This window comes from Hyla sarda, chromosome 7, assembly GCF_029499605.1.
Source record: "Hyla sarda isolate aHylSar1 chromosome 7, aHylSar1.hap1, whole genome shotgun sequence".
Classification (NCBI taxonomy): Eukaryota; Metazoa; Chordata; class Amphibia; order Anura; family Hylidae; genus Hyla; species Hyla sarda.
Window position 1 is genome coordinate 223,127,600 of NC_079195.1, and position 18,583 is coordinate 223,146,182.

Consider the following 18,583-nt stretch of genomic DNA (forward strand, 5'->3'; position numbering starts at 1 on the left):
ATCTGCTGCGCAAATTACGTCATGTGCACAGTGCAGCAGAATCCCCTTGAAATCGACGGAATTTCCAAGTGTAATTTTCCCGCAGAATTCTTCTCAGAAATTCCACAGGCAAAAGCTACAAACAGACAGAAATTCTGTTATTTTTTGTTGTTGTTGTTTCCCCCTTATTTTACCTCCCCAGATGCAGTTTTTGTTAATTTTTTTTCCAAATATAGTGTATATTAGTATAAGCTTTTTACCCTCTTTTGCTATTTATCCCCTGAGTGTTTCTTTCATCATGCAGTCACAGACAAGATACGCCGACGTGTTTCGGGTCTCCTGTACTCTTAATCTTGGCAGATGCCAAGATTAAGGGTACAGGAGACCCGAAACGCGTTGGCTTATCTTGTCTGTGACTGCATGTTGTAACTTTGGATTGTTGAATAAGGATTTCCGGTTTTTACTGCCACTGTTAGGTGGACTTCTTCTTTTTCTGTAGACGCGGACCCATGTGGGCTCTGGGCGCTGCCGGCTCTTCCGTTCTTATCTTATTGAGGGAGGTAGGAGCCGTTACCCTGCTTTGCTTCTATAAAAATCAAAGGGATAAAAAAAAAAAAAAAAAATGCCTCAAATTCTTGAAAGATAAAAAACTTCTACAGAGCCGAAAAACAGCACTAAAGGGGAGGACAAACAAGCTGTGGTATGTGGGCTATGTGGTATTACAACTCGGCTTCATTTACTTTAATGGAACTGGAGCTGTAATACCACACACATCCTGAGGACAAGAGTGGCACTGTTTCTGGAAGAGAGAGCTATGTTTTTCTAATCCTGGATAACCCCAGCTGTCCCCCCCCAGGCATTACATGACCATTCCGGTATTCCATATATGTTACGCTCCACTATAACCTTCTGCGTGCACCTCAAGATATTGCACCCCATTATTATGTGTTCCTATTATCCCATTTTATCCTCCAGCTGTTGCAAAACTACAACTCCCAGTGTGCCCGGACAGCCTTTGGCCAGTGTTTTCCAACCAGTGTGTCTCCAGCTGTTGCAAAACAACAACTCCCAGCATGCCCGGACAGCCTTTGGCCAGTGTTTTCCAACCAGTGTGCCTCCAGCTGTTGCAAAACTACAACTCCCAGCATGCTCGGACAAACCTTTGGCCAGTGTTTTCCAAACAGTGTGCCTCCAGCTGTTGCAAAACTACAACTCCCAGCATGCTCGGACAACCTTTGGCCAGTGTTTTCCAACCAGTGTGCCTCCAGCTGTTGCAAAACTACAACTCCCAGCATGCCCGGACAGCCTTTGGCTGTCCGGGCATGCTGGGGGTTGTAGCTTTGCAACAGCTGGGGCCACACTGGAAAACACTGATACTTGTTTTCCAACAACTATTTGACTTCAGGTCACCCTGCTGCACTGCTAAGAGGGGTTATCCAGGATTAGAGAAACAAAGCTGCTTTCTTCCAAAAACAGCCCTGCTCCTGTCCTCAGGTTGTGTGTGGTATGACAACTCTGCTCCATTCACTTCAATGAAATTGAAGCTGCAATACCGCACACAACCTGAGGACAAGAGTGGCGCTGTTTTCAGAAGAAAGCAGATATGTTTTTCTAATCCTGGATAACCCCCCGAGGCATTATATGACAAATTCAGCTCTGCTACATCTCTATATATCCCTTGCTGTTTAGGACACAGATGCCAGACACGTGGGGGGCTTGTGTGCCCACATAGAACACATGGGGCGGGGGGATATTTTTAACCCCTTGACGCCTCTTGTTCTCTTATGTAAAGATGATTATTTCTAGGTGACAGAGAGGATCTGTAGGTGGATCGGCAGTCACATGGTGTTATTAGGGTCAGGCCGCCCGCGGGGCCCCCCAGTGGCCGATGCCCTGTATTCACACAAGGGTCTGATACCTGTGGACTAAAAGCTGCTACAGATGTAACTTCTCATTGATTCAGTGTCTTAATGTAACAATTATAAGTTCTCCAGCAGCTACAATGGACGCGGCGTCTGCCACATGGAGAGGGGTTGTCTGCAATGCTCTGCGTACCACAAAGGCGCGGCACATTCCACAGACCCAGTGCAAGCTGGGAGTTGTAGTTTTGCAACAGCTGGAGGCACACTGGTTGGAAAACACTGATGTAGACAGAGGAGAGGAGGGCCATAGTAAAGATTGATGCAGCGCCCCCTTCTGGTGCTAGATTATGCTACCCCCTTCCCTAACCAATTGGTCAAGGGAGTAGGAACCATTTGCAGACCATGCGGTCACTATGGGGCCCTTGGAGAGAGAGAGAGGGCCCCATCCTGGTTGCTGAGCTTTTCTCTACAGGGAACTGCATTGTCTGCCAAATAATGGAGTAGACAGAACTGGTGCCAGTATAGGTGGAACTGGTGCCAGTATAGATAGATCTGGTGCTAATATAGATAGAACTGGTGCCAGTATAGGTGGAACTGGTGCCAGTATAGATAGATCTGGTGTTAATATAGATAGAACTGGTGTAAGTATAGGTGGAACTGGTGCCAGTATAGGTGGAACTGGTGCCAGTATAGGTGGAACTGGTGCCAGTATAGGTGGAACTGGTGCCAGTATAGATAGATCTGGTGCTAGTATTGATAGAACTGGTGCCAGTATAGGTGGAACTGGTGCCAGTATAGATAGATCTGGTGCTAATATAGATAGAACTGGTGCCAGTATAGGTGGAACTGGTGCCAGTATAGATAGATCAGGTGTTAATATAGATAGAACTGGTGTAAGTATAGGTGGAACTGGTGCCAGTATAGATAGATCTGGTGCTAATATAGATAGAACTGGTGCCAGTATAGGTGGAACTGGTGCCAGTATAGATAGATCAGGTGTTAATATAGATAGAACTGGTGTAAGTATAGGTGGAACTGGTGCCAGTATAGGTGGAACTGGTGCCAGTATAGGTGGAACTGGTGCCAGTATAGGTGGAACTGGTGCCAGTATAGATAGATCTGGTGCTAGTATTGATAGAACTGGTGCCAGTATAGGTGGAACTGGTGCCAGTATAGGTGGAACTGGTGCCAGTATAGATAGATCTGGTGCTAGTATCGATAGATCTGGTGCCAGTATAGATAGAACTGGTGCCAGTATAGATAGAACTAGTGCCAGTATAGACAGAACTGGTGCCAGTATAGATAGAGCTGGTGCCAGTATAGATAGAGCTGGTGCCAGTATAGATAGAACTGGTGCCAGTATAGGTGGAAGTGTTAGTGCACCAATGTCTGGAGTGATGGGGATCCTTGCACAGGTTCTCCGCACCCATCATGCCCTGGATGTGCCGCACAAACACTGCAGACAACCCCTCTCCATGTGGCAGACGCCGCGTCCATTGTAGCTGCTGGAGAACTTATAATTGTTACATTAAGACACTGAATCAATGAGAAGTTACATCTGTAGCAGCTTCTAGTCCACAGGTCTCCAGACTAAGGTGGGAATACAGGGCATCGGCCACTGGGGGGCCCCGCGGGCGGCCTGACCCTAATAACACCATGTGACTGCCGATCCACCTACAGATTCTCTCTGTCACCTAGAAATAATCATCTGTACATAAGAGAACAAGAGGCGTCAAGGGGTTAAAAATATCCCCCCGCCCCATGTGTTCTATGTGGGCACACAAGCCCCCCACGTGTCTGGCATCTGTGTCCTAAACAACAAGGGATATATAGAGATGTAGCAGAGCTGGAATGGTCATGTAATGCCTCGGGGGGACAACTGTGAGAGGGGTTATCCAGGATTAGAAAAACATAGCTGCTTTCTCCTGAAAACAGCGCCACTCCTGTCCTCAGGTTGTGTGCGGTATTGCAGCTTCAATTTCATTGAAGTGAATGGAGCAGAGTTGTCATACCACACACAACCTGAGGACAGGAGCGGCGCTGTTTTTGGAAGAAAGCAGCTTTGTTTCTCTAATCCTGGATAACCCCTCTTAAGAGTGCAGCAGGGTGACCTGAAGTCAAATAATTGCTGGAAAACAAGTATCAATGTTTTCCAGTGTGGCCCCAGCTGTTGCAAAACTACAAACCCCAGCATGCCCGGACAGCCAAAGGCTGTCCGGGCATGCTGGGAGTTGTAGTTTTGCAACAGCTGAAGGCACACTGGTTGGGAATCACTGGCCAAAGGCTGTCCGAGCATGCTGAGAGTTGTAGTTTTGCAACAGCTGGAGGCACACTGGTTGGGAATTACTGGCCAAAGGCTGTCCGGGCATCCTGGGAGTTTAGTTTTGCAACAGCTGGAGGCACACTGGTTGGAAAACACTGGCCAAAGGCTGTCCGGGCGTGCTGGGAGTTGTAGTTTTGCAACAGCTGGAGGCACACTGGTTGGGAAACACTGGCCAAAGGCTGTCCGGGCATGCTGGGAGTTGTAGTTTTGCAACAGCTGAAGGCACACTGGTTGGGAATCACTGGCCAAAGGCTGTCCGGGCATGCTGAGAGTTGTAGTTTTGCAACAGCTGGAGGCACACTGGTTGGGAAACACTTGCCAAAGGCTGTCCGGGCATGCTGGGAGTTGTAGTTTTGCTACAGCTGGAGGCACACTGGTTAGGAAACACTGGCCAAAGGTTGTCCAAGCATGCTTGGAGTTGTAGTTTTGCAACAGCTGAAGACACACTGGTTGGGAATCACTGGCCAAAGGCTGTCTGGGCATGCTGAAAGTTGTAGTTTTGCAACAGCTGGAGGCACACTGGTTGGGAAACACTGGCCAAAGGCTGTCCGGGCACACTGGGAGTTGTGGTTTTGCTATAGCTGGAGGCACCCTGGTTAGGAAACACTGATCTATATGGGATAATAGGTACACATAATATTGGGGTGCAATATCTCGAGGTGCAGGCAAAAGGTTATAATGGAGCGTAACATATAGGAAAACCATACATAGAATATTCAGGAGTAACAGACGGGAAACAATGGAGTGCATACAGCAGTCGGCATCATTATAAGGCGCCATGTATTGGGGTCCAAAGAGTGTGTTCAGATGGTAATAGTAAAAAAGTAAAGGGTGAGGTCACATTGTAGGCCCCCCAACAAAACATTGTAAGCCCCCAAGTTAAAGACGCAGAGTCATGGTAATTGTAAAGGTGCTTATATTGTCTTATATTACATTATTATAGTATTATAAAATACAGTCTCAATAGTCAGCAAATTTAGGCACACACAGGATCAGGACCCCCACATATAGTATACAGATGATCAGGACCCCACATACAGTATACAGATGATCAGGACCCCCACATATAGTATACAGATGATCAGGACCCCCACATATAGTATACAGATGATCAGGACCCCCACATACAGTATACAGATGATCAGGACCCCACATATAGTATACAGATGATCAGGACCCCACATACAGTATACAGATGATCAGGACCCCACATATAGTATACAGATGATCAGGACCCCCACATATAGTATACAGATGATCAGGACCCCACATATAGTATACAGATGATCAGGACCCCACATATAGTATACAGATGATCAGGACCCCACATATAGTATACAGATGATCAGGACCCCCACATACAGCATACAGATGATCAGGACCCCACATATAGTATACAGATGATCAGGACCCCACATACAGTATACAGATGATCAGGACCCCACATATAGTATACAGATGATCAGGACCCCCACATATAGTATACAGATGATCAGGACCCCACATATAGTATACAGATGATCAGGACCCCACATATAGTATACAGATGATCAGGACCCCCACATGCAGTATACAGATGATCAGGACCCCCACATATAGTATACAGATGATCAGGACCCCCACATACAGTATACAGATGATCAGGACCCCACATACAGTATACAGATGATCAGGACCCCACATATAGTATACAGATGATCAGGACCCCCACATATAGTATACAGATGATCAGGACCCCCACATATAGTATACAGATGATCAGGACCCCACATACAGTATACAGATGATCAGGACCCCACATATAGTATACAGATGATCAGGACCCCCACATATAGTATACAGATGATCAGGACCCCCACATATAGTATACAGATGATCAGGACCCCACATATAGTATACAGATGATCAGGACCCCCACATGCAGTATACAGATGATCAGGACCCCCACATATAGTATACAGATGATCAGGACCCCACATATAGTATACAGATGATCAGGACCCCCACATACAGCATACAGATGATCAGGACCCCCACATACAGTATACAGATGATCAGGACCCCACATATAGTATACAGATGATCAGGACCCCCACATACAGCATACAGATGATCAGGACCCCCACATATAGTATACAGATGATCAGGACCCCCACATACAGTATACAGATGATCAGGACCCCACATACAGTATACAGATGATCAGGACCCCCACATATAGTATACAGATGATCAGGACCCCACATATAGTATACAGATGATCAGGACCCCCACATACAGCATACAGATGATCAGGACCCCACATATAGTATACAGATGATCAGGACCCCCACATATAGTATACAGATGATCAGGACCCCCACATATAGTATACAGATGATCAGGACCCCACATACAGTATACAGATGATCAGGACCCCACATATAGTATACAGATGATCAGGACCCCCACATATAGTATACAGATGATCAGGACCCCCACATATAGTATACAGATGATCAGGACCCCACATATAGTATACAGATGATCAGGACCCCCACATGCAGTATACAGATGATCAGGACCCCCACATATAGTATACAGATGATCAGGACCCCACATATAGTATACAGATGATCAGGACCCCCACATACAGCATACAGATGATCAGGACCCCCACATACAGTATACAGATGATCAGGACCCCACATATAGTATACAGATGATCAGGACCCCCACATACAGCATACAGATGATCAGGACCCCCACATATAGTATACAGATGATCAGGACCCCCACATACAGTATACAGATGATCAGGACCCCACATACAGTATACAGATGATCAGGACCCCCACATATAGTATACAGATGATCAGGACCCCACATATAGTATACAGATGATCAGGACCCCCACATACAGCATACAGATGATCAGGACCCCCACATATAGTATACAGATGATCAGGACCCCCACATATAGTATACAGATGATCAGGACCCCCACATACATTATACAGATGATCAGGACCCCCACATACAGTATACAGATTATCAGGACCCCCACATAAAGTATACAGATGATCAGTACCCCACATACAGTATACAGATGATCAGGACCCCACATACAGTATACAGATGATCAGGACCCCACATACAGTATACAGATGATCAGGACCCCCACATATAGTATACAGATGATCAGGACCCCCACATGCAGTATACAGATGATCAGGACCCCACATGCAGTATACAGATGATCAGGACCCCACATACAGTATACAGCTGATCAGGACCCCACATACAGTATACAGATGATCAGGACCCCCACATATAGTATACAGATGATCAGGACCCCCACATATAGTATACAGATGATCAGGACCCCCACATACAATATACAGATGATCAGGACCCCCCACATATAGTATACAGATGATCAGGACCCCCACATATAGTATACAGATGATCAGGACCCCCACATACAGTATACAGATGATCAGGACCCCAAATATAGTATACAGATGATCAGGACCCCACATACAGTATACAGATGATCAGGACCCCCACATATAGTATACAGATGATCAGGACCCCCACATATAGTATACAGATAATCAGGACCCCCACATATAGTATACAGATGATCAGGACCCCCACATATATTATACAGATGATCAGGACCCCCACATATAGTATACAGATGATCAGGACCCCCACATGCAGTATACAGATGATCAGGACCCCCACATATAGTATACAGATGATCAGGACCCCCACATATAGTATACAGATGATCAGGACCCCCACATGCAGTATACAGATAATCAGGACCCCCACATATAGTATACAGATGATCAGGACCCCCACATATATTATACAGATGATCAGGACCCCCACATATAGTATACAGATGATCAGGACCCCCACATATAGTATACAGATGATCAGGACCCCCACATGCAGTATACAGATGATCAGGACCCCCACATATAGTATACAGATGATCAGGACCCCCACATATAGTATACAGATGATCAGGACCCCCACATGCAGTATACAGATGATCAGGACCCACACATATAGTATACAGATGATCAGGACCCCACATACAGTATACAGATGATCAGGACCCCCACATATAGTATACAGATGATCAGGACCCCCACATACAGTATACAGATGATCAGGACCCCCACATACAGTATACAGCCGGAGGGCCCGCATGCAGTATACAGATGATCAGGGCCCCACATACAGTATACAGATGATAGGACCCCCACATGCAGTATACAGATGATCAGGACCCCCACATGCAGTATACAGATGATAGGACCCCCACATGCAGTATACAGATGATCAGGACCCCCACATGCAGTATACAGATGATCAGGACCCCCACATATAGTATACAGATGATCAGGACCCCCCACATGCAGTATACAGATGATCAGGACCCCCACATATAGTATACAGATGATCAGGACCCCCACAAGCAGTATACAGATGATCAGGACCCCCACATATAGTATACAGATGATCAGGACCCCCACATATAGTATACAGATGATCAGGACCCCCACATGCAGTATACAGCTGGAGGGCCCTTATGCAGTATACAGATGATAGGACCCCCACATGCAGTATACAGACTATCAGGACCCCCACATGCAGTATACAGATGATCAGGACCCCCACATACAGTATACAGATGATCAGGACCCCCACATACAGTATACAGCTGGAGGGCCCGCATGCAGTATACAGATGATCAGGGCCCCACATACAGTATACAGATGATAGGACCCCCACATGCAGTATACAGATGATCAGGACCCCCACATGCAGTATACAGATGATCAGGACCCCCACATACAGTATACAGATGATCAGGACCCCCACATATAGTATACAGATGATCAGGACCCCACATACAGTATACAGATGATAGGACCCCCACATGCAGTATACAGATGATCAGGACCCCCACATGCAGTATACAGATGATCAGGACCCCCACATACAGTATACAGATGATCAGGACCCCCACATATAGTATACAGATGATCAGGACCCCACATACAGTATACAGATGATAGGACCCCCACATGCAGTATACAGATGATCAGGACCCCCACATGCAGTATACAGATGATCAGGACCCCCACATACAGTATACAGATGATCAGGACCCCCACATATATTATACAGATGATCAGGACCCCACATACAGTATACAGATGATCAGGACCCCCACATACAGTATACAGCTGGAGGGCCCGCATGCAGTATACAGATGATCAGGGCCCCGCATGCAGTATACAGATGATAGGACCCCCACATGCAGTATACAGATGATCAGGACCCCCACATATAGTATACAGATGATCAGGACCCCACATACAGTATACAGATGATCAGGACCCCACATACAGTATACAGATGATCAGGACCCCCCACATATAGTATACAGATGATCAGGACCCCCCACATATAGTATACAGATGATCAGGACCCCCACATATAGTATACAGATGATCAGGACCCCCACATGCAGTATACAGATGATCAGGACCCCACATATAGTATACAGATGATCAGGACCCCCACATATAGTATACAGATGATAGGACCCCCACATGCAGTATACAGCTGGAGGGCCCGCATGCAGTATACAGATGATAGGACCCCCACATGCAGTATACAGATGATCAGGACCCCCACATGCAGTATACAGATGATCAGGACCCCCACATACAGTATACAGATGATCAGGACCCCCACATATAGTATACAGATGATCAGGACCCCACATACAGTATACAGATGATAGGACCCCCACATGCAGTATACAGATGATCAGGACCCCCACATGCAGTATACAGATGATCAGGACCCCCACATACAGTATACAGATGATCAGGACCCCCACATATATTATACAGATGATCAGGACCCCACATACAGTATACAGATGATCAGGACCCCACATACAGTATACAGATGATCAGGACCCCCACATGCAGTATACAGATGATCAGGACCCCACATACAGTATACAGATGATCAGGACCCCCACATATAGTATACAGATGATAGGACCCCCACATGCAGTATACAGCTGGAGGGCCCGCATGCAGTATACAGATGATAGGACCCCCACATGCAGTATACAGCATGCAGTATATATGCAGTATATGGACGCCCCCTCACCTGAGCTGTCCATGGTGCTGGAGTCCTGCAGCTCTCGGCCCGGGCTCCTGGGCGCTGGGGGGGAGGATGCTGCCGCCGCCGCCCCGCTCACTCCCGGCCTGATCCCCGGCCGCTCCCTGCCGCAGCCTCCGTCTCTATTCGCGTCCCCGGCGCTGCTCTCCACCAGCTGTAAAGACTCATAGCCGTCATTGTTGGTCTTTTTCCGGTAAGCACCGAGCAGGCTCATGGGTGACCTTCCCTCCCTCTCCCCGGAGCTGAGGGGATTACACTGAGGACTGGCGGTGCCTCCCCCTGGTGGTCATGCCACATCTAGTGCCTATTGTCCTGGCAGAGCCCTCCCCCTGCCCTCCCCTCCCGGGTGATGAGACATCGCGGCTCTGCCCGGGGGATTATATGGGGCCATGTGCTGCAGGGCAGGGTGAGGAGGGACCGGGTGTAATGACTTATACTGTATCTATACTATACATTATACATAGAACACATGTACTATATCTATTATATACATATAACACATGTACTATATCTATAATATACATATAACACATGTACTATATCTATAATATACATATAACACATATACTATATCTATAATATACATATAACACATGTACTATATCTATAATATACATATAACACATGTACTATACCTATAATATACATATAACACATGTACTATATCTATAATATACATATAACACATATACTATATCTATAATATACATATAACACATGTACTATATCTATAATATACATATAACACATATACTATACCTATAATATACATATAACACATATACTATACCTATAATATACATATAACACATGTACTATACCTATAATATACATATAACACATGTACTATATCTATTATATACATATAACACATGTACTATACCTATAATATACATATAACACATGTACTATACCTATAATATACATATAACACATGTACTATACCTATAATATACATATAACACATATACTATATCTATAATATACATATAACACATGTACTATATCTATAATATACATATAACACATATACTATATCTATAATATACATATAACACATGTACTATACCTATAATATACATATAACACATGTACTATACCTATGATATACATATAACACATGTACTATATCTATAATATACATATAACACATGTACTATACCTATAATATACATATAACACATGTACTATATCTATAATATACATATAACACATGTACTATATCTATAATATACATATAACACATATACTATATCTATAATATACATATAACACATGTACTATACCTATAATATACATATAACACATATACTATACCTATAATATACATATAACACATGTACTATATCTATAATATACATATAACACATGTACTATATCTATTATATACATATAACACATGTACTATACCTATAATATATATAACACATATACTATATCTATAATATACATATAACACATGTACTATACCTATAATATACATATAACACATGTACTATATCTATAATATACATATAATACATGTACTATATCTATTATATACATATAACACATGTACTATACCTATAATATATATAACACATATACTATATCTATAATATACATATAACACATGTACTATACCTATAATATATATATAACACATGTACTATATCTATAATATACATATAACACATGTACTATACCTATAATATACATATAACACATGTACTATATCTATAATATACATATAACACATGTACTATATCTATTATATACATATAACACATGTACTATACCTATAATATATATAACACATATACTATATCTATAATATACATATAACACATGTACTATACCTATAATATACATATAACACATGTACTATACTTATAATATACATATAACACATGTACTATACCTATGATATACATATAACACATGTACTATATCTATAATATACATATAACACATGTACTATACCTATAATATACATATAACACATGTACTATATCTATAATATACATAGAACACATATACTATATCTATTATATACATATAACACATGTACTATACCTATAATATACATATAACACATGTACTATACTTATAATATACATATAACACATGTACTATACCTATGATATACATATAACACATGTACTATATCTATAATATACATATAACACATGTACTATATCTATAATATACATATAACACATGTACTATACCTATAATATACATATAACACATATACTATATCTATAATATACATATAACACATGTACTATACCTATAATATACATATAACACATGTACTATATCTATAATATACATTTAACACATATACTATATCTATAATATACATATAACACATGTACTATACCTATAATATACATATAACACATGTACTATACCTATAATATACATATAACACACATACTATACCTATAATATACATATAACACATGTACTATACCTATAATATACATATAACACATATACTATACCTATAATATACATATAACACATGTACTATATCTATAATATACATATAACACATGTACTATACCTATAATATACATATAACACATGTACTATATCTATAATATACATAGAACACATATACTATATCTATAATATACATATAACACATGTACTATACCTATAATATACATATAACACATGTACTATACTTATAATATACATATAACACATGTACTATATCTATAATATACATATAACACATGTACTATATCTATTATATACATATAACACATGTACTATACCTATAATATACATATAACACATGTACTATACTTATAATATACATATAACACATGTACTATACCTATGATATACATATAACACATGTACTATATCTATAATATACATATAACACATGTACTATACCTATAATATACATATAACACATGTACTATATCTATAATATACATATAACACATGTACTATATCTATTATATACATATAACACATGTACTATACCTATAATATACATATAACACATGTACTATATCTATAATATACATATAACACATATACTATATCTATAATATACATATAACACATGTACTATACCTATAATATACATATAACACATGTACTATATCTATAATATACATATAACACATATACTATATCTATAATATACATATAACACATGTACTATACCTATAATATACATATAACACATGTACTATACCTATAATATACATATAACACACATACTATACCTATAATATACATATAACACATATACTATACCTATAATATACATATAACACATATACTATATCTATAATATACATATAACACATGTACTATATCTATAATATACATATAACACATATACTATATCTATAATATACATATAACACATGTACTATATCTATAATATACATATAACACATGTACTATACCTATAATATATATAACACATGTACTATATCTATAATATACATATAACACATGTACTATACCTATAATATATATAACACATGTACTATATCTATAATATACATAGAACACATGTACTATACCTATAATATACATATAACACATGTACTATATCTATAATATACATATACCACATATACTATACCTATAATATACATATAACACATATACTATACCTATAATATACATATAACACATATACTATACCTATAATATACATATAACACATGTACTATACCTATAATATACATATAACACATGTACTATACCTATAATATACATATAACATATACTATACCTATAATATACATATAACACATGTACTATATCTATAATATACATATACCACATATACTATATCTATTACAGTCATGGCCATAAATACTGGCACCACAGAAAAGGATTGAAGTAACACATGTTTTGCTATACACATGTTTATTCCCTTTGTGTGTATTGAAACTAAACCAAAAAAGGGAGGAAAAAAAGCAAATTGGACATAATGTCACCAAACTCCAGAAATGGGCTTGTCACGATGCCGGCTGGCAGGTAGTGGACCCTCTGTGCCAGAGAGGGATTGGCGTGGACCGTGCTAGTGGACCGGTTCTAAGCCACTACTGGTTTTCACCAGAGCCCGCCGCAAAGCGGGATGGTCTTGCTGCGGCGGTAGTGACCAGGTCGTATCCACTAGCAACGGCTCACCTCTCTGGCTGCTGAAGATAGGCGCGGTACAAGGGAGTAGGCAGAAGCAAGGTCGGACGTAGCAGAAGGTCGGGGCAGGCAGCAAGGATCGTAGTCAGGGGCAACGGCAGAAGGTCTGGAAACACAGGCAAGGAACACACAAGGAACGCTTTCACTGGCACTAAGGCAACAAGATCCGGCAAGGGAGTGCAAGGGAAGTGAGGTAATATAGGGAAGTGCACAGGTGAAAACCCTAATTGGAACCACTGCGCCAATCAGCGGCGCAGTGGCCCTTTAAATCGCAGAGACCCGGCGCGCGCGCGCCCTAGGGAGCGGGGCCGCGCGCGCCGGGACAGAACAGACGGGGAGCGAGTCAGGTAGGGGAGCCGGGGTGCGCATCGCGAGCGGGCGCTACCCGCATCGCGAATCGCATCCCGGCTGGCAGCAGGATCGCAGCGCCCCGGGTCAGAGGACGTGACCGGAGCGCTGCAGCGGAGGGAGTGAAGCGAGCGCTCCGGGGAGGAGCGGGGACCCGGAGCGCTCGGCGTAACAGTACCCCCCCCCTTGGGTCTCCCCCTCTTCTTGGAGCCTGAGAACCTGAGGAGCAGACTTTTGTCAAGGATGTTGTCCTCAGGTTCCCAGGATCTCTCTTCAGGACCACAACCCTCCCAGTCTACTAAAAAAAAATTTTTCCCTCTGACCTTTTTGGCAGCCAAAATTTCCTTGACCGAGAAGACGTCCGAGGAGCCGGAAACAGGAGTGGGAGGAACAGATTTGGGAGAAAAACGGTTGAGGATGAGTGGTTTGAGAAGAGAGACGTGAAAGGCATTAGGGATACGAAGAGAAGGAGGAAGAAGAAGTTTATAAGAGACAGGATTAATTTGACACAAAATTTTGAAAGGACCAAGATAGCGTGGTCCCAACTTGTAGCTAGGGACACGGAAGCGGACATATTTAGCGGAGAGCCATACCTTGTCTCCAGGGGAAAAAACGGGGGGAGCTCTTCTTTTCTTATCCGCGAACCTCTTCATGCGTGAAGAAGCCTGTAAGAGAGAATTTTGGGTCTCTCTCCATATAATGGAAAGGTCACGAGAAATTTCATCCACAGCGGGCAGACCAGAGGGCAAGGGGGTAGGGAGGGGGGGAAGAGGGTGACGGCCGTACACCACGAAAAATGGGGATTTGGAGGAAGATTCAGAGACCCTGAAGTTATACGAAAATTCGGCCCATGGAAGGAGATCTGCCCAGTCATCCTGGCGGGAGGAAACAAAATGTCGCAAATAATCACCCAGGATCTGGTTAATTCTTTCTACTTGTCCATTGGACTGGGGATGATATGCAGAGGAAAAATTTAATTTAATCTTGAGTTGTTTACAGAGAGCCCTCCAGAATTTAGACACGAATTGGACCCCTCTATCCGAGACAATCTGCGTAGGCAACCCGTGAAGACGAAAAATGTGTACAAAAAATTGTTTAGCCAACTGAGGCGCAGAAGGAAGACCAGGAAGAGGGATGAAATGTGCCATTTTGGAGAATCGATCAACGACCACCCAAATAACGGTGTTGCCACGGGAAGGGGGTAAATCAGTAATAAAATCCATACCAATCAGAGACCAAGGCTGTTCGGGGACAGGCAGAGGATGAAGAAAACCAGCGGGCTTCTGGCGAGGAGTCTTATCCCGGGCACAGATAGTGCAGGCTCGCACAAAGTCCCCAACATCCGTCTCCAGAGTCGGCCACCAATAGAAGCGGGAGATGAGTTGCACAGATTTCTTGATGCCCGCATGACCTGCGAGATGGGAGGAGTGACCCCATTTGAGAATTCCGAGGCGTTGGCGTGGAGAAACAAAGGTCTTTCCTGGAGGAGTCTGCCTGATGGAGGCAGGAGAAGTGGAGATCAGGCAGTCAGGTGGAATCATGTGTTGCGGAGGGAGATCAACTTCTGAGGCATCCGAGGAACGAGAGAGAGCATCGGCCCTAATGTTCTTATCGGCAGGACGAAAGTGAATCTCAAAATTAAATCGGGCAAAGAACAGAGACCACCGGGCCTGGCGAGGATTCAGTCGTTGGGCCGACTGGAGGTAGGAGAGGTTCTTGTGGTCGGTGTAGATAATAACAGGAAATCTTGATCCCTCCAGCAGATGCCTCCATTCCTCAAGTGCTAATTTAATGGCTAGAAGCTCTCGATCCCCGATGGAGTAGTTCCTCTCCGCTGGAGAGAAGGTCCTAGAGAAAAAACCACAAGTGACAGCATGCCCGGAAGGATTTTTTTGTAGAAGAACAGCTCCAGCTCCTACTGAGGAGGCATCAACCTCCAATAGGAAGGGTTTGGAAGGGTCAGGTCTGGAGAGCACGGGAGCCGAAGAAAAGGCAGACTTGAGTCGTTTAAAGGAGTCTTCTGCTTGAGGAGGCCAGGACTTGGGATCAGCATTTTTCTTGGTTAAAGCCACGATAGGAGCCACAATGGTAGAAAAATGTGGAATAAATTGCCTGTAATAATTGGCGAACCCCAAAAAGCGTTGGATAGCACGGAGTCCGGAGGGGCGTGGCCAATTTAAGACGGCAGAGAGTTTGTCTGGATCCATCTGTAGTCCCTGGCCAGAGACCAAATATCCTAGAAAAGGAAGAGATTGGCATTCAAACAGACATTTCTCAATTTTGGCATAGAGTTGGTTGTCACGAAGTCTCTGAAGAACCATACGGACATGCTGGCGGTGTTCTTCTAGATTGGCAGAAAAAATTAGGATATCGTCCAGATATACCACAACACAGGAGTATAACAGATCACGAAAAATTTCATTGACAAAGTCTTGGAAGACGGCAGGGGCATTGCACAGTCCAAAGGGCATGACCAGATACTCAAAGTGTCCATCTCTGGTGTTAAATGCCGTTTTCCACTCGTCCCCCTCTCTGATGCGGATGAGGTTATAGGCGCCTCTTAAGTCCAATTTAGTGAAGATGTGGGCACCTTGGAGGCGATCAAAGAGTTCAGAGATGAGGGGTAAGGGGTAGCGGTTCTTAACCGTGATTTTATTAAGACCGCGGTAGTCAATGCAAGGACGTAGGGAGCCATCTTTTTTGGACACAAAGAAAAATCCGGCTCCGGCAGGAGAGGAGGATTTACGGATAAAGCCCTTTTTTAGATTCTCCTGGACGTATTCGGACATGGCAAGAGTCTCTGGGGCAGAGAGAGGATAAATTCTGCCCCGGGGTGGAGTAGTACCCGGGAGGAGGTCGATAGGGCAATCATAAGGCCTGTGAGGAGGTAGAGTCTCAGCTTGTTTTTTGCAGAAAACATCCGCGAAGTCCATATAGGCCTTAGGGAGACCGGTTACTGGAGGAACCACAGAGTTACGGCAAGGGTTACTGGGAACCGGTTTTAGACAGTTCTTGGAACAAGAGGACCCCCAACTCTTGATCTCCCCAGTGGACCAATCCAGGGTTGGGGAATGAAGTTGAAGCCAGGGAAGTCCAAGGAGAATCTCCGAGGTGCAATTGGGGAGGACCAAAAGTTCAATCCTCTCATGATGAGATCCGATGCTCATAAGAAGGGGCTCCGTGCGGAAACGTATGGTACAGTCCAATCTTTCATTATTTACACAATTGATGAAGAGGGGTCTGGCGAGACTGGTCACTGGGATGTTGAACCTGTTGACGAGAGAGGCCAAAATAAAATTTCCTGCAGATCCAGAGTCCAAGAAGGCCACTGTAGAGAAGGAGAAGGCAGAGGCAGACATCCGCACAGGCACAGTAAGACGTGGAGAAGCAGAGTAGACATCAAGGACTGTCTCACCTTTGTGCGGAGTCAGCGTACGTCTTTCCAGGCGGGGAGGACGGATAGGACAATCCCTCAGGAAGTGTTCGGTACTAGCACAGTACAGGCAGAGGTTCTCCATACGGCGTCGTGTCCTCTCTTGAGGTGTCAGGCGAGACCGGTCGACCTGCATAGCCTCCACGGCGGGAGGCACAGGAACAGATTGCAGGGGACCAGAGGAGAGAGGAGCCGAGGAGACGAAACGCCTCGTGCGAACAGAGTCCATATCTTGGCGGAGTTCCTGACGCCTTTCAGAAAAACGCATGT

General features: G+C 43.4%; 1 protein-coding gene across 2 annotated transcripts in view; it reads right to left on the bottom strand.

Annotated features, from left to right (window-relative positions):
* The window catches only part of DNAJC6 (DnaJ heat shock protein family (Hsp40) member C6), a 111,663-nt gene that overhangs the window by 65,880 nt on the left and 27,200 nt on the right, over positions 1-18,583 (bottom strand). The window contains exon 2 of one of the 2 annotated variants that reach the window (XM_056532836.1): positions 10,357-10,522. In XM_056532836.1, the coding sequence (XP_056388811.1) occupies positions 10,357-10,369 (13 nt within the window). In that variant the 5' untranslated portion in view covers positions 10,370-10,522. Of the gene's footprint in view, positions 1-10,356; positions 10,624-18,583 lie in introns of those variants that run through there. The other variant, XM_056532835.1, reaches the window with a different exon arrangement.